Genomic DNA, 18,647 nt, shown 5'->3' with positions numbered 1-18,647 from the left:
ATCTATGCATGTATTTGTGCTATTTAAAGTTTTTATCCTCCTAATACAGTGCTTATGGGTCACTTCAGTTATAATAAGAATGTCTCTGAATTATATACTATAAAGAAATCAGTCATTTAAGTGAAGGTGATAAAACCATTTTTTGTAATTGTGTTATTGGCTCATAAGGAGTGTAAATCTATTTTTACTGTGCATAAGGATGTAGCTGACAGTTTTATTTCAGAAGATTTGATAAAGCTGTTTCAAGCTTATTAGATTTAAAGACACATCAATTTTGATATCATAGTGCAGCTCTAGATTATAAAAAGATTTTTACTTAATTCACAAGATAAAGATACATTTTGAAAATAAACTTAATGTAAATGACAAAGTATAAGGATTTGAGCTTGAATTTTAAATTTTAGGCTTTATAATTGATACATTTGTATTCTTATTTACCTGATTTTAATAGCTTGGTTTGCTTTACTTTAAAATACTAAAGAAATACTTTCTAAATGAAACATTGAAGTACTATAAATTTTGACTACTATAAATTAATAGAACATTAATTCCAGTGTTTTGATTTCAGAAATATTTTAGTGATTTAGGAAATCATCTTAGCTTTGATGCATTTCTCAGTGAAGACTGATAACTCTTTCCATTAACAGAACTGGAAGTTGCAAGGCTGAGCACAGAAGGAAACTTAGAAGACCTAAAATTTCCAGAAAACATGGGTCATGGAAGCACTATCCAGCTTTCCGCAAATACTCTAAAACAAAATGGTCGAAACGGTAGGTTAGCATTTGTTTGTTAAGCGTGATGAAATTGAACTTATCATCAATGCCTTGTTTCTTGGCTTGGGAGTTTATATCTGCTATCCAAAAGCTCTCCTCTCATTCAACTATTGTCTTTCTCCTCTTATCTTCTGCACCAGCAACACTGCAATGTACGTGTCCACAAAATTCTCAGTCAGATTTGGAAATTGTTCTGTTCCTTTTCAGTTGGAGTAAAATGTCAGACACTTGAAAGTGAGGAGAATTAATGACCAGCAAAATCCAGATATCTGACTTTTTTCTTCAAGGGAGTAACTCCCCCCGAGTTGACAGATTTAGTTTATAAAATTTTTAATGGACATTTTAATTCCAATTTTAAAATTGTATGTCTTTTTTTCCTTATTCACTTATTTTTGAAAGTGTTTCTGATTTTTCTTTGCAACACATACAGAAAACTTAACTGTGAGAAGATGACCTTGGGGGTGCCTGGGTGGCTGAGTCAGTTGAGCCTCCAACTTCGGCTCCAGTTCATGATCTCACAGTCTATCAGCGCAGAGCCTATTTCAGATCTTCTGTCTCCCTCTCTCTGCCCCTCCCCCCTCACTCTAACTAAACAAACAAACAAACAAACTTAAAAAAAAAAGATGACCTCAGGAAAAGGAAATGGTAAATGTAGGTCGGTTTAATACTAGAGTAATTTCTAGAGTAAATTCACTGAATGTAATTAGAATTAAACTCATTGAGAACTAAACTGTGGAAAAAAATTTAAATATAAAATAAATCCAGAGAAAATATGTCTCAAGTGTCACTAGTATTACATTTTTAAATCATTCTTTTCACTACTATTAAATTTTTAAAAACATTCATTTTCTTTTTTTTTTAAGTTTATTGATTTATTTTGAGAGAGACAGAGACAGTGTGAGTGTGCGAAGGGCTGAAAGGGAGGGAGAGAGAGAGTCCCAAGCAGTCTCCTCCACACTGTCAGTGCAGAGCCCATCATGGGGCTCAAACCCACAAAACTCTGAGATCATGACCTGAGCAGAAACCAAAACTCCATCGCTTAACCGACTGAGCCACCCAGGCACCCCTAAAAACCATTCTTTTTACAAACTAAGTGAGATCCTCTGACCTATTAGGTGATAATGGGAAGATAGCCTCAGGTTGTAGCAACCAACTCAGAGCTGGTGTTTCATAGTGTCGGGTGAGGGATTAAAAAAAAAAAAAAAAGAAGAATACCAAGAAAAACAAAATATGGCTATTGTCAGCTGAACACAATTATTTTTTAAGTGTTGGAAATGTTATAAGACTAAGCATATAAATTGTTCTATTCTAATCTGACTATGTGAATTTTGAGGCAGCATTCAGATTTTCTGTGGAGCAAAGTCATATTTCTACATTAGCTTTCTAACTGGTTTCCCTCCCTCCACTCTTTCCACCCCCCAATAGGATATCCTGTTGACAAAGGGATCTTCCTGAAATGTAAATCTGACCAGTTCTCTTCCAGTTACACTCAGAATGAAATCAGATAATTTCACTAGGACACCATGGGCTCATCCCCTTTTTCCTGCCTCATCTGCCCCATTTTATGTCTGTTTTTCACATTCTGTCTATGATCCAGTCTATTCTTGATTCTTTTTTTTAATTGAGATATAAGTGACATATAACTTTATATTAGTTTCAGGTATACAATACAATGATTCTATATTTGTATATAGTGTGAAACTATCACAAAAATAAGTATAGTTTAATAAGTATATTTATCATCACATATAGTTATAACATTTTTTCTTGTGATGAGAACTTCTAAGATTTACCCTCTTAGCTACTTTCAAAATATAAAATACAGTATTATTCACCGTGGTCACAATGCTGTATATTATATCCCCATGACGACATTTATTTTATAACTGGAAGTTTGTACTTTTTGACCTTTTTCACCCATTTTGCCTACCCACCAACCCCCTGCCTGTGGCAACCACCAGTCTGTTCTCTGTTTCTATGAATTTACTTTGTTTGTTTTGTTATTTTTAAGATTCCACCTATATGTGAGATCATACAGTATTTGTCTTTCCTATCTGACATATTTCACTTAGCATAATGCCCTCAAGGTCCATCCATGTTATCACAAATGACAAGATTTCATTCTTTTTAATGGCTGAATAATATTTCATTTTCTTTACCCATTCATTCATCAATGGACACTTAGGTTGTTTACATGTCTTAGCTCTTATAAATAATGCTGCAATGAATGTGGAGTCCAGAGATCTTTTTGAGTTAGTGTTTTTGTTTCCTTCAGATAAAAGCCCAGAAGTGTAATTACTGAATCATATGCTAGATCTATTTTTCATTGGCAGGGGGCGTGGGGAGGGGGCTTCCATAGTGTTTTCCATAATGGCTGCACCAATTTATATCCCCACCAACAGTGCACAAGGATTCTCTTGTCTAGTCGTGCTTCTGTTTTTTGAATACCAAGAGTATTTCTGTGTATGATTTTTGCATTTTGATTTTCTTCCTAGAATGCAATTTATACATTTTTTTATTTAGAAGCTTCTCTATCATTTACTGCTCAGTATAAATCTTGCCTCTTTAGGAAGGGAAGTTTTTCTCTGTCTCCCTGAAGGTCTACCACTCTTTCCTTTTTTAAAATTTAATTTTTTTTCAAATTTTAATTCAAATTCTAGTTAGTTAACATACAGTGAAATATTGGTTTCAAGAGTAGAATTCAGTGGTTCATTGCTTACATATAACACCCAGTGCTCATCATAACAAGTGGCGCCCTCCTTAAAACCCATCACCCACCTAGCACATCCCCCCCCACCTCCCTCCATCAACCCTCAGTTTGTTTTCTATCATTAAGGGTCTCTTACGATTTGTTTCCCTTGCTTACTCTCTCTCGTTTTTTCTCTCCCTTATGTTTATCTGTTTTCTTTTTATTTTTTATTTTATTATCTTTTAATGTTTATTTATTCTTGAGGGAGAGAGAGACAGAGTGCGAGTGGGAGAGGGGCAGAGAGAAAGAGACACAGAATCTGTAGCAGGTTCCAGGCTCCAGGCCTGAGCTGAGAGCTCAGAGATCGTGACCTGAGCTGACACTGGATGCTTAACCAACTGAGCCACCCAGGCTCCCCTGTTTTATTTTTTAATTTCCACATGTGAGTGAAATCATATGGTATTTGTCTTTCTCTGACTTATTTTGCTTGGCATAATACATTCAAGCTCCATCCATGTCATTGCAAATGGCAAGATTTCATTCTTTTTGATGGCTGGGTAATATTCCATCAAATTATAGCTGGGTAATATACACATACATACATACATACATACATACCACATCTTTTTTATCCATTTCTCATTTGGGCATTTTGGCATTACTTTTTCATAATTGCTCTTTTCCTATTAACCATTTTGTACCAATACGTCTTCATAGCAGTTATTCACTTACTATTCATAGTATTCACTTACTATTCATAGCAGTTATTCACTTACTATTATATGAAACTTTATTATTATTCTTTTTAAGTTGCCCATCTATCATCTGACTTGCCTTCTAGACAGTAAGCTCCATGAGAACAGGGACCTTTTCTTACCTGTTCACTGATGTAACCCTAGTGCCTGGCACATGGATAAACTTCTAAGAATTTATCAAGTAAGCGTGTGAGCTAATGACAATTAAAATATGACTATATCAGGGGATACCTGGGTGGCTCAGTCAGTTAAGTGTCTGACTTCGGGTCAGGTCATGATCTAGCGATTTGTGAGTTCAAGTCCTGTGTCCAGCTCTGTGCTGACAGCTTAGAGCCTGGAGCCTGCTTTAGATTCTGTGTCTTGCCTTCTCTCTGCTCCTCCCATGCTCATGCTGTGTCTGTGTTTCTCAATAATAAATAAACATTAAACAAATTTTTTAAAAATATGACTATATTAGTCATATTATGTTTTGTGCTCATTTATTTACTAAAGTAATGTGTGCGTGTGAGTGTGTGTGTGCGTGTGTGTGTGTGTGTGTGTGTGTGTGTGTTTGCATGTTTTAGGTCACATTTAAGCACTAATTTTGGAGTGGAGAATCTGTAACAATTATATGTGACCAAATGCATTGGTAAAACAAGGCAAATGTGCATATGACACTGGCCCACAGGTGGAAATTGATAGGAATTATCAGCCAGTTATATACCAGTTAAAATAAAAGTTGTTACTGTCAACAAGAAAAATACATAGATGTTCTTAAGTATAGCCTTGCAAAATTTAGTATTTTTGTTTTGGATCTAGAGAAAACTAAAATTTAATACTGTGTTATAACAGACCGGAAGTATTTAATGAATTACTGTTGTTTGCTAAATACTGGGTTAACAGATATGGGTTGGAAGTTTAAGAATTCCCCTTTTATTTATGAAGCTCTTATCATAATCTCTTTGCTGAATTACTGAAAGGATAATAGATATTTCATGGAATCAGAGAATGCTAGAGAATCAGGCCCAGAAAACATACAAGAGCAAGGAGGCTGACAGCAGTCTGGATCATCACACAGAATCATTGCTGTGAGATGTCACTGCTGCCACAGGTGAAGCACAAGTGAAGGCTGTGTGCTGCTCCACTCCTGCTTCCTTGTGTCACCAGCTCCTCATCCGAAGTCAGAGACTAGTGCATCTGATGGAAGGCATCTAGCTGAGTTGCCCAGGGTAAGCTCTTTGCAAGACAGGCTGAGAAAACAGATATACATCCATTTTGTGTCTATAAATCCCTAATAGTAGAGAATTTTCCAAACATGGGAGCACAGTGTAGATGTTGCACAGCCTTCTCCTTCCTCAAAAGAAATATATTAAAATTTATTTGTTTTTATTCTCACTTGACTCTAAGATTCAGGGATAAGGATGGAGATACCCTCATCTTAGTAACCACAGTAGTCAGGATAGTGCCTGGCACTTGGTGAACTGATATGAATTCATACTGGAAGGAAGACATAGGGATTGATTTATTTTAAGAAACAAATCCATATGGGGGTACCTGGGTGGCTCAGTCAGTTAAGCATTGAACTCTTGATTTCAGCGCAGATCATGATCTCAGTGTTCATGATATCAAGCCCCACATCAGGCTCTGCGCTGACAGCACAGAGCCTGCTGGGGATTCTCTCTCTTCCTCTCTCTCTGTTGCATGCTTGTCCCTTGTTTGCATGCACACTCTCTCTCAAAAATAAACATTAAAAAAAAAAAAGAAAATGATATGATAAAAAATATGTTAAAAGAAGGTTCATTTTACAGAAGATTGCATGGAAAGAAATAGTCATAAGGGAAAAGATAAGGTGGAAGGATGTATGGAGAAAGTGACCTTGAAAGAACATGGTAATTGAATTTTAAGACAGATAAGGATTTTGAATTCTTGTTTGTTTGTTTTATTGCAATTGAGATAAAATTTACATACAATAAAATGCACATAGCTTAAGTATGCAGCTTGATGAATTTGATAATTGTATTTCTTCTGTAATATTACATAAAATAAGGTACAAATCTCTTCTATTACCTAGAAATTATTACTCCTTTCCAGTCTTCTTACCCGTTCTCCCCATCTGATTAAACTACTTTCTTCTCGCTCTTGTCTCTATAGACAGATTTTGCCTGTTCTTAGACTTTATACAACTGGCATCAGATAGAATGTACTCTTTTCTGTCTGTATTTAACTGAACGTAATATTTCGGGGATTCTGTCATCATACTCTAATAGTAGTTTGTTCTTTGCTCTATCAGTCATTCTTTATTGATGCATAGTATAATGCATTATATTAATATTCCATCATTTATTTGTCTATTGATATATTTTTGTGTTATTTCCATTGGGGGAGTATTATGAATAAGAATGCTATTAACAATCTTACGCAAGTTTTTTTTTCTTTGCCGATATATGTTTTCACGTATCTAGAAGGGGTAGATGTTTGACTTTGTAAGAAAGCACCATTTTCCAAATAGTTGAAGCATTTTCCGTTTGCCTCAGCAGTGGCCAGGAGCTCCAGTTGTTCTACGTCTTTATAAATATTAGTGTGATCAGTCATTTTGATTTTAAAAATTCCAGTGGTATCAAATGGTATCTAAATGTGCTCCTTCATTTTTATTTCAATAATTATTAATGATGTTGATAATGTTTCATGATTTTTCTAACATATATGTTTATGTTTTTTGCCACTTTCATGTGTTATTTATTCTTTATTTGTCGATCAGCAGAAATGCTATAGAGAGTCATGAGTTTCATATATATTATTGTTAATACTATATTTTGATAGACACATTTTTAAATTTCACAAAGTACAGTTTACCACTTTTTTTCTTTTATGGTTAATATTTTTGGGTCTATCCAAGTCATCCTTGCCTACTCCAAGATCACAAAGATCCTACATTTTGTTCCAGAGACTTCATGGTTTTTATGTTGAGGTCTATAATCTGTCTTTAAGTTTTGAGTATGGAGTGAGGTAGGGATTGGCATTCATCTTGTGAAATACCAAAATGTAATTTTTTTCAGCATCATTTGACATTTCTTTTCTCATGAATGACTTGGCACTATAGTTAAAATGAATGTTTAATTTTGTTGTAAATAAGTACTGTGTGGATTTGATTATCATGTAATTAGCACTATCTAAATTAAATGGGATGTATGAAATAATCAGAGTTTCTTCCCAACTTATAATTCACATTTACATTTTTTTCAGGAGAAATTAGAGTGGCCTTTGTCCTGTATAACAACTTGGGTCCTTATTTGTCCACGGAGAATGCCAGCATGAAGTTGGGAACAGAGGCTATGTCCACCAATCATTCTGTTATTGTCAATTCCCCTGTTATTACAGCAGCAATAAACAAAGAGTTCAGCAATAAAGTTTATTTAGCTGATCCTGTGGTGTTCACTGTTAAACATATTAAGGTAAGAAAATGGCATGTTAAATTTAGCTGTGTGCATTATTTGTATTTGTTACAGCATGAACATGAAGTATATTAATTTTCCCTCAATTTTTTTCTTATTATTCAACAGGTAAGCAATTCATTATGTATAAAATGATAGTGGTGATTTTTTTTTTCAGAAATGAAGGAGGATAGTAATTCCTTAACGTGTAAATGCTTCTGGTAAAAATATTTGTAGATGGATTTATAAATGTGTCTCCATAATTAAAAAGAGCTAGCAATACATTTAGTGGAATTGGACGTGACTTCATATATGATGTTACAAGTAATCATGTCTTTGTACATAGGTATATTTTTATGTATGTAGAAAGATTATATTGTAAATTGAACAAAGATTTCTGAAGACCATGTTTTCAGAAGTTGATTGTTTAAATTCGTTATAATGTACACTACTTTGAAATTAGTTGAAGGCATTCTGAGACATTGATACTAGTATTCCACCAATATTAATTTTTTAAAAAGTAAACTTACCTCTACTCAGAGGAAATAAACAACATATATTCAAATTTGCTTAGGCTTGATGAAGCTCACTTACTTTAAAAACACTGGTATACATATGTTTTCACTCTTATGTGGATCCTGAGAAACTTAACAGAAACCCTTGGGGGAGGGGAAGGAAAAAAAAAAAAAAGGTTAGAGTGGGAGAGAGCCAAAGCATAAGAGACTCTTAAAAACTGAGAACAAACTGAGGGTTGATGGGGGGTGGGAGGAAGGGGAGGGTGGGTGATGGGTATTGAAGAGGGCATCTTTTGGGATGAGCACTGGGTGTTGTATGGAAACCAATCTGACAATAAATTTCATATATTAAAAAAAAGAAAAAAAAACAAAAAAAAAAACCAAAAAACACTGGTATACATCTCCATAAAAGTTGGAACAGAGGATGAACTTGTGTTAAATGTAAAGAAAAATGCCTATCTAATTTACGTGATCATAAAGTAGTTATTGGCTTTATTGATTTTTTTTTCCCTGTAGCAGTCCGAGGAGAATTTCAACCCTAACTGTTCATTTTGGAGCTATTCCAAGCGCACAATGACAGGTTACTGGTCAACACAAGGCTGTCGGCTCCTAACAACAAATAAGACACATACTACATGCTCTTGTAACCACTTAACCAATTTTGCAGTACTGATGGCACATGTGGAAGTTAAGGTAAGATACATACCATAAAATAAAGATGTCTAAGCATATGGTCAGGATACCATTGTAAAAAGCCCTAACTCCACAGACCAGTCTTACTCAAAGATTTTCTACTTTTCTAGTAATGCTATTCAGAAACTCTCTATGGTTCAACCCATATCCTCCTGGATGATTCAAAGAAGCCTTTTTTTGTTCTATTATCAACATAGTTTATAAAATTGAAGTTCACTTATAAAATAAAATTGTGCTTATAAAATTCCCCTTAGTCTCATCTGCTCTTACTTTGTATGAATAAATGAGATCTCATGAACAAAACAAACTAGGACCCCCAGCATCTGTGGTAGGTTGGAAACTAACAAGCTATGCATAGGATTAAATATGCCAAAATGACTCTTGGGAAAACAGCCATTAGCACAATAAAAAATGCCTGGCAATGCAAAGGGCTTAGCAAATTCTAATATAATGTAGTGGGTTTTGTCCATTCGAGAAAACCCTATTCTAAGGAAAAATCCAGGTGATAGGTAGTTTCCGAAGTCAAAAACATAGCTAAGTTGGCTGTATCAGTCTCCTCCCGGTATGATGTGGGCTGCCATAGGAGACATGAAGAGGATTTAATTTCAGATATACTTAGGACATAAAAATACAAAGAGTTTATTAGCTTGGTTATAGAGATTGATGGGTTAGTACCAAGAAAGTATATACTTACAGTTTCTCTTCTCATCTCCCTGATGTCAATAAAAAGAGAGTAAGGATTACTCTCCAACATGTTTTCAAAGATAAAAACTGTGGCAAAGGTTTTATCTACTTGATGTCATTTTTCCAAATGATTTCATCCAAAATATTCTTTGACACTGTTGAATTTAGAGATAGTATGGATATCCCAGAAGGAGACCCAATCCAAACCCTGTTAGCATCTTGAAAGTAAATTACCTTAGCTGTGTCGGCGCAGTTGAAATTTTGATCTTGAAAGGACTACATGCGCTATTTTCTCAGAGTGTCACAAATTGATCTAGTTTAGCAAGACTGGCTATACCAACAAATGTTAGATTTAAACCTGAAATGTGTGAGTGTGGCTCTGGGATTCTATTTTTCCATTTAGGGAATAAATTCAAACACAAAATGGATCTTATTTGAAACAATAAAAAAAATATCATTTTTTGTTCAAGGTTTTGTATATCAACATCTCCTCAATCCATTATGCAAGGATTCGGACGATGACAATTATTGTAGGTCAACAAGAGATAATATAAATGCAAAATATTTTCCCTTAGCTGTTAGTCAGACACCCTAGATGTCTTGGTTTTCAGTACCATAGTCTCATGATTGCCAGTCAGCGTCATTTTGATCTCACAGCATGCTTTTGGCACTTGAAAAACAGAAAACAAGCAGTTTGAACAACACGACAAGTCCCAAAGAAATACACTAACCGAACTTACATTAGACTAATTTCTAAAATAGAACACTAATTTAATCTGTGCAGAGTGAGAAATACAGCAGCCAGTTGGAATAGATATTTGTTGTTTGCTTGTCCATCACTTTCTAACTCCACAGGAAAATATATGAAGGAAACGAAATTACATTGGGTAGTTTTGTTTGATGAGCTTGGGAAGAGAGCAAGAGGAATTGAGTAATCTCATAGCAGTTGCCGTTAAGCTGTGGTACCCTGATGCATGGGTACCCCAGTTCCTTCCAGACTCCACATGTGCACCATACGTGCTGCCCTTACCTATCATCTATGTTATCTTTGCTGTTTATATGGAACTTTTTTTTAAATCAACATTTTGAACACTTAAGTAAAGGTATTGACATGTTGGCTGCTACACGGGAAGCTCCCAGTAATTGTAAGTTCCTCTTTCCCATCTGCCAGAGATAATTTTTGCTCCAGCATTCCACGGAAGCTTCTGGCCATCAAGAAACTCACATTTTTGATGGGGAGAGGGAAGTAGGCAAGGGAAGAGAAGTGAAGGTGCAGTCATAATTTTGATAAGTATTGTAAATGAGATTTCCACTGTGATTTCATAATGCAGAGGAAGGTCATTTATTAAGGCAGGGCTGCTCAGAAAAGGTTTATCAAAAAATGATTCTGTTCTGAAGGATGAATAGGATGCATTTAGTAAGGCAACGTGAGGAGAATTTGCACTGACCGCATTCTTGCAACACTTTCTACACTTTACCTTGGGTATACCCCTCCCTCTTGTTTCTTTCCTTCCTCAGTGGCTGGTCCTTCTTAGATTCCTTTGCTGGTCCCTCCTCATCTCTGTGACCTCTCATTGCTTCTCTGGCCCAAGTGTAATCTTAGATCTAGAATAGGCATTATCTGTTCTTTGTCCCTAGATGATCTCATATGCTCATATGGCTCTAAACATCGTATGATTCCCAGACTTCTATCTCCATTTTTTAACTCCAGACTCCTAGATTCAGCTGCTGACTTATTATATCCACTTAGGCTTCTAATAAGTGTCTCCATTCTAGAGCTACACTTCTGTGTAGTTCTGCCCTTCCTGGTGTTCAAGCCCTAAGCCATGCACCATCCTTGATTTGTTTCTTTCCTTCGTTCATACCGCACACCCACCCTATGAGCATATCCTGCAAGATCCAGGATCTGACAGATTCTCAGCATCTTTATCACTACCACCTAGATTCCAGCCACTGTCATCTATCCTTCTGATTCTAGTTATAGGCCCTTCATTGGTCTCCCTGCTTCCCTCTATGCCCCCTCTTAAATTTATTCTCAGTATAGTTGCCAGAGGGGTACTCTTAAAATGTGAGTCAGACCTCACTCTTGTCTGATTCATTCTCAAAAATCAGTTCTGTAATCCCTTCAAAATGCAAATCATGTACTTCATATCTTTGGTTGAATTTGAATGAGTCCTTATCTCAATAAGAGCAAATCCCAAATTCTGGCCTCTTGAGCATCTCTTGACCTTTTTTCCTATTACTCTGCCTCTTGCTCACTTGGCTTCACAGACCTCCTTGCTTTCCACAAACACATCAGGTATTATTAGTTAGACCTGAAAGTCCGCCCCCTCCTCTTACCCCCCAAACAGCCACATAGCCAACTTCCTCAACTCCTTTAAGCCTCTATTTCACTGTCACCTTTTAAAGAGGCTCACCCTGTCCACACTATTTAAAATTTCAGATTACCCTACCCGCCCCCCCACCAAATACTCTGAGGAATAAATAAGGCAAAACAGTTCCCTGACCTACACTTTGTAGTTTATCAAGTCGTAATTTATCAAGGGAAAGAAGGGCTAACATTGATTTTTGAATGGGGTGGTAAGAGAGATTTCATATTATTTTTTTTCTGGGGAGAGTGGGGGAGAGTCAAAGTGAGAGAGTGAGAGAGAGTGTTAAGGAGCCTCCATGCCCAGCTCACCCAAATTGGAGCCCTACAAGGGACTCGATCTCACCACCAAGGGGCTAGATCTCACAGCTGTGAGATAATGATCTTAGCCAAAATCAAGAGTTGGACGCTTAACTGACCGAGCCACCCAGGCACCCCGATTTTGTATTTTTAAAGAAGAAACAGTCAACTAAGTCTGAAGATCTAATTGGCCTTAATAAGCGATTCATGAATCAGGTAGTGTCCCATCTAACAAGTAGAGAGGAAACCTGATGATTTGTACAAAATACAAAGCTTTTATAGGAGAGGAGAGGACACGGAAGCTATTAGCAAAATAAAGTAAAGGACTGTTTCAGGCAAGGTCACCTTCCCTTGGGGGAAGGGCATGGATCTATTTAGGTGTAATGACCTCACCTTTGGGGGATGGGGGATGGGGGTGGTAGAGGGCCTATGTGAGAGATTACCTCATGGGTACTAACCAGAAAATTCCTGACTGGCTAAGAGTTACATTTCTTAGGGTAGGTTGAAACTGCAATTGGGGTTAGGTATTAAGCCCCAGTTTGGTGATTTAGCCTAAGTGATGCCATTTGGGGGTCTGTGGTTTCTTCAACAATAGCTGGGTCAATTGAGGCAGGTTAAAAAAGGAAGGAGCTGCTTCTACCATAGGGTGGCAATCTTGCTGGTTAATTATTTGTGAGTTTGCTTCTATTATCTATTGTCTATTTACTCTAATAAGATTGTAATAAATGCTTTAAAATAAAGTTGACCATTTATATCACCTCTAGCTCCTTCCTCGACTCACATTGTAATTCTTTGAGAGATTAAAAAAAAAAAAAAAAAACCCCGGGGCACCTGGGTGGCTCAGTTGGTTGAGTGTCAACTTCAGCTCAGGTCACAGTCTCATGGTTGGAGCTCACATGGAGCTTGCTGCTGTCTGTGCAGAGCCTGCTTTGGATCCTCTGTCTCCCTCTCTCTCTGCCCCTTCCCCACTTGGAGGAGGCTCTCTCTCTCAAAAATATATAAATGTTGAAAATAAATAAAGAATAACAAAAAATTAAAAAAAAACTTTTTCCTGTCAGTTCAACTCAATATTGATTTTTATTATTTTTAAAAGTCTTTACTTTCCTTAGTTTGATGTTTGCATCTCTTTCTTTTTCTGTGTTTTGTGTATTGTCCCCACCCAACTTCACTCCAGTCCAAGTATAAGCATTGATTTTGCTGTTTGAAATCATTGCATTTATTTCTTTATTTGGTAATGATTCAAAATAGTGACAATTTAGAAAACTTTAGTGTCATATCATAGATTCTGTGTGTCAAATATTTTATAGTTAAACTTTTACCAAGCTCCAAGAAAATAGATAGTTTTATGTTGCAAGTTTCAATGGTTGCTCCTGAAGGAAAGTGCTTATTTTTTTAAAAACAGTATTTTTATTTATTCTTTAAATGCCAAAATAAAAATTGTTTTGAATTTAAGCAATGATTTTATTAGTGAAAAATAAAATGCTTAGTTTATGATATTTAAGGTTATATACTTCTATTACCAAATTTTTATGCTCATTTTTTAAATTTTACCATATAAATTTTTTTATTTTTTTTAATTTTACCACTCAATATAGGGTGATGGGACTGAGGGAGAGGTAGAGATTAAAAATCATAATTGGCATATAGTACTTTAAACTATGTGTTTATTTAAAGAAAAAAAACCTAGAAGCTGACAGGTTGAATACCTTCCAAATACGGGATATTCCACAAAAAAGAAAATGGTCAAACATATAAGACTTTGTTATATTACTTATCTTGAATAGTAACTTTATATTAAAAAAATGACAGCCTTTTTGGAACCAAGAATTATTCTTGGATTTTTGTAGTGAACCATTTTATAATGATGTATTTCCTTCATAGGTTTATTAAAATTTGAAATTATTTCTTGGCTAGTATGCTGTTTTATTGTCTACCTGTCTCACTATACACTAGTGTGGTATTAAGGGCAGAGAGAAATCAAAGAGTCAGCCATGCAGATCATCTGGGGAAACACTGTTCCAGGTACATGGGACAAGAACAATATCCTGAACCAAGGGTGATTCTGATGTGTTTGAGGAACTTCAAGAAGAACAGTGTAGTGGGAGTGGAAAGAGTAAGAGAGAAAGTGCGTTAGTGGAAAAAGCCAAAGGGTCTAGAATGGAAGGTTTTATAGGACCTCAGAATGAATTTGGGTTCAGGTTTTACTCAAAGTACAATGGAAAGCTGCAGGAGAGTTTTGAGCATATGTTATATAAGTAATATATTAAATGGCTTATATCTACAAGATTGAAATACATACGAAACTTCAGCCATACCCAGACCTTAAATGTTATATATACTTCCTTAAAGTGTGGGTTAGTTTTTACACTGAGGAATATATACTTTGCAAGATAGCTTATCTCTGTGTCTCTTTTAGCTCCTCTGAATTTTAAGTTCCTTGAAATCAGTTACTATATTTAGTCTGAAGTCCAACATACCTAGAACTAAGTCTGTACCAGTTTGTGATTTTCTAGAACTCATTACATTTTTGTCTAGGCATTAATTTGTCTAAGTTAATTTGTCCAAGAAGCAACACATCCCTTTTAGTTAATGAAAGAACGACAGCACCAACTTCCTCAGTGACCTACACCCCTCCCTCTGTACCAGACACTTGCAAACACACATCTTTTAATTTCCTAGATCAGAGAGAATATTTACGATTTCATATCACTGTGAGCAGTAGGCAAGGGAGATGTTTCAAAATATGAGTGAGTGTGAAGGGAGAATTTTCTTGTCACCACCATGGCTCCCAGAGTACCACATGATCTCAACTCTAATGCTCCTTTGCATAAATAAGGAACGAAGAGTGCTGTCTCCCTGTCACTTCCCTCTAAACTACACTGGATCACCAATTGCCTACAGTCTTTTTCGTGTGACTTCTGATGAAGTTGCTCTAAAAGGGGGAAATTATTAGAAGAGGAAAGTTTTATGGATTCTTCCCTCTATCTCTGTACAGGATAGGGAGGAAAAGAAGAAAGGTAACCTATCTGGTGATAGCAAGGAGGATACTTTTTTGCATATGCGTTTGAGAGGAGGAATTGGCAACTGGCCAGTGTCAAACTTCTTAAGTTTGTGAAAGGAGCAGGTACATCCAAAATTAGCTATTTATTGGGGCGCCTGGGTGGCTCAGTCGTTTAAGCGTCGGACTTCCGCTCGGGTCATGATCTCAAGGTCCGTGAGTTCGAGCCCCACATCTGTCTCCGTGCTGACAGCTCGGAGCCTGGAGCCTGTTTCGGATTCTGGGTCTCCCTCTTTCTCTCTCCTCCCCCGCTCATGCTCTGTCTCTCTCTTCTCAAAAATAAACGTTAAAAAAATTTTTTTTAAATAAAAAAACCAAAATTAGCTATTTGTAGAGAGAGAACAGCTGAAATTATGGATTTGAAGAAAAACCATTAAAAATTCTTTCTTTTTTCTTTAAGTTTATTTATTTATTTTGAGAGAAAGAACACAAGAGGGGGAGGGGCAGACAGAGAGGGAGAGAGAGAATGCCATCAGCACAGAGCCCAACACGGGGCTCTAATGCAGGAACCCGGATCATTACCTGAGCCAAGATCAAGAATTGGACACTTAACAGACTGAACCACTCAGGTGCCCTTTTTAAAAATTCTTCTATCACTTTTCCCTCTAGTCTTTTTATAGAACTTTTATTAAAAAGTTGAAGGGGACCTGGGTGGCTCAGTCAGATAAGCGTCTGGCTCTTGATCTCAGCCCAGTCGTTTTCTCATGGTTTGTGGGATGGAGCCCTGCATCAGGCTCTGTGCTGAGCCTGAAGCCTGCTTGGGATTTCCTCTCTCTCCCTCTCTGTCTGTCCCTTCCCTCATTCTCATTCTCTCTATCTCTCTCTCTCTCTCTCTTTCTCTCTCTCTCAAAATAAATAAATAAATAAATGTTTTTTAAAAGTTGAAAGAATGGTACAATAAACAAAAAATATACAATAAATTTATACACCATTTTTCTGAATTTACATTTAAATTTTTGCTGCATTTGACTCTGACTTTTATGTGTATGTATGCATATATATTTAGCAGTATTGTTTGATTTTTCAAAAGTAAATTACTGACCTTATAATACTTAATTCCTAAGTCTTCCAGCATACATGTTTTAAGAACACAGACATTTCGTCTGTTCCACGAATGCACACAGGAAATTCAACATTGATAAAGTACTACCCTCTAGTACAGAAGCCATTACAATTTTTTCCAATACTTCTAATAATGTCCTTTATAGCCTTTGATTTTCCATGTAGGTCCCAATTAAGAATCACACTTTGCCTTTAATTGCCACATCTATTTAAACTTATTTAATGTAGAAGCTTTCCTACCTGTTTTTTTCTTTCAGGAAAAGAACATTTCATAGAATCCAGGCCATTTGTCCTGTAGGATGTTCCACAATTTCAATCTTTCTGATTATTTTCTCATAATTAGATTTGGGTTAAACATTTTTGGCAAGAAAATCCTGTGGGCAATGCTATATATCCTTCCTCTTGCATCAAGAGGCCCCTTATTAGAACATTGAATAGGACATTGAACTTTTTGTAACTAAGAGGAGTCTGTTGAAATATATTTGAAAACTTGATTTTATTAATCTCATTTTAAAAATTGTAATGTGTTTCCTGTACCCTTTATTTGTTTCTCAAGTGGTTGATGATTGTCTTTGTGAGAGGCAAAGCTTATGGTCTAATTAGTAATACAGATAAGTAATCACTAAAATCAGAATTTCGTGAGAAGTGTCTTATCATTGTGGTATAGGATGCTATGGAAACACATAAGAACAAGCTTTAACTTGTCCTTGAAGTGTCAAGGAATATGTTCTAGATGAAGGCACATAACTGTTTAAGCAAAATGAGAGAGACAGGGTTGAAGTAGCATGAAATGAGCCTAGGTTTTTGTGGTTTTAAAGTATATTTTTTCAGTAAAGTTTGTATTTTTAAGAGTACTAATAACACTCTCTCTGTTTTAGTTCTGGGTTGTAGTGGAATTTTTAAGTAGAAAGAGACCTGTGGTCTTCTCATACCCAGAGTGGATCCTCATACTTACAATTTTTAGGTTCTTTATCATCTTCAGTAAATAAGCTTGACTGAGAATAGGAACTGGAGATTCATCTGCAGTTCTAGTGAGAAATATTTTATAAGAAATAAGTAATCAAGGTGTGCCCGGGTGGCTCAGTTTGTTAAGTGTCCCACATGATCTCACAGTTCATGTGTTCAAGCCCCACATTGGGCTCTGTGTTGACAGTTCAGAGCCTGGAGCCTGCCTCACATTCTGTGTGTCTCTCTCTCTGCCCCTTCCCCCCCCCCCCCCCCGCAAAGATAAATAAATAAACATAAAAAAAAGATAAGTAACCAAGTTTATGGAGATTCCAAAGCTGGAGATTGGGTGAGGACTTCCCCTCTCAGAAAGGGCACCATATCCTATAATAATAGGGATGAATATCATGTCTCTAATGTCTACATACATTGTTTCATTTAGCTCACAATACCACAATAGGTATTATCATCATAATTCATTTGTCCACTTTATAATCTGAAGAGAATTTAGAACGAGAATTAAAAATCAGGAGACTTAGAGTCATGATTCCCGTTCAAAGGAAATTGCTTCTTGTTCTCAGGCAAAATCATTTGAACTTCCCGTTCCTACTATTAAATCAGTTACATAAGACTAGTAACTTTTTCTAACATTATCTCAGGATTATTTTAGGGATTGAATAAAAAAATATTAAAATCATGTTGAGAATTATAAACTTTACTGAAAATTTTTTTAAGTTTATTTATTTATTGAGAGAGAGAGAACCAGCAGGGGAAGGGCAGAGAGAGAGGGGGACAGAGGATCCGAAGTGGGCTCGATGCTGACAGCCAGAGGGCCAGCAGAGGGCTAGCAGAGAGTCTGATGTGGGGCTTGAACTCATGAACTGTGAGGCCATGACCTGTGCCAAAGTCAGACGCTTAGCCAACTGAGACACCCAGATGCCCCATTTAAAATATTTTTTAATTCACTATATGCTTGCCTGACCTCCAAACCCTTGAGCTCTTGAGCCTGGGAATACTTAGCTGTCAAGACCCAAATATTTAGTTTTATTTCTAATAAATTATAATGATTTTTATATAACCCTACACAGCTAAGTTTTCCCTAAAAAAGAGAAGAGTGTAGGCCAGTGCTTTGCATCAATTTTTGAAGTGACAGATTCTTTTTTTACAACGAAATAGCTAATACTAGATCTCCAGCAAGATATTATCATAACTGCATATAACTTTCCAGCCCTTCAAAGTGTTGGTTAGACGGACATTGTCAATTCCTGCACTCTCAGCACTCCCAAATTCCATTTTAAGTGAAATTATAAATCAATACTAATACAATCAACACATAATCTTTTTTATTGATTGTGTCTCTTCTTCATTCGTGCAACAATTTTTGGCACTGACTAA

The 18,647-nt window shown here is 36.2% G+C and overlaps 1 protein-coding gene across 1 annotated transcript in view; it reads left to right on the top strand.

The window, feature by feature from the left end:
* The window catches only part of ADGRL3 (adhesion G protein-coupled receptor L3), a 690,326-nt gene that overhangs the window by 568,269 nt on the left and 103,410 nt on the right, over positions 1–18,647 (top strand). The window contains exons 16-18 of the mRNA XM_042936279.1: positions 648–770; positions 7,440–7,648; positions 8,659–8,835. Coding sequence (XP_042792213.1) covers positions 648–770; positions 7,440–7,648; positions 8,659–8,835 — 509 coding nt within the window. The remainder of the gene's footprint in view (positions 1–647; positions 771–7,439; positions 7,649–8,658; positions 8,836–18,647) is intronic.

The sequence above is a fragment of the Panthera leo genome, chromosome B1, assembly GCF_018350215.1.
Source record: "Panthera leo isolate Ple1 chromosome B1, P.leo_Ple1_pat1.1, whole genome shotgun sequence".
Lineage (NCBI taxonomy): Eukaryota > Metazoa > Chordata > Mammalia > Carnivora > Felidae > Panthera > Panthera leo.
Note: the sequence above shows the minus strand (reverse complement) of the source record. Positions and strands in the feature narration are given on the sequence as shown.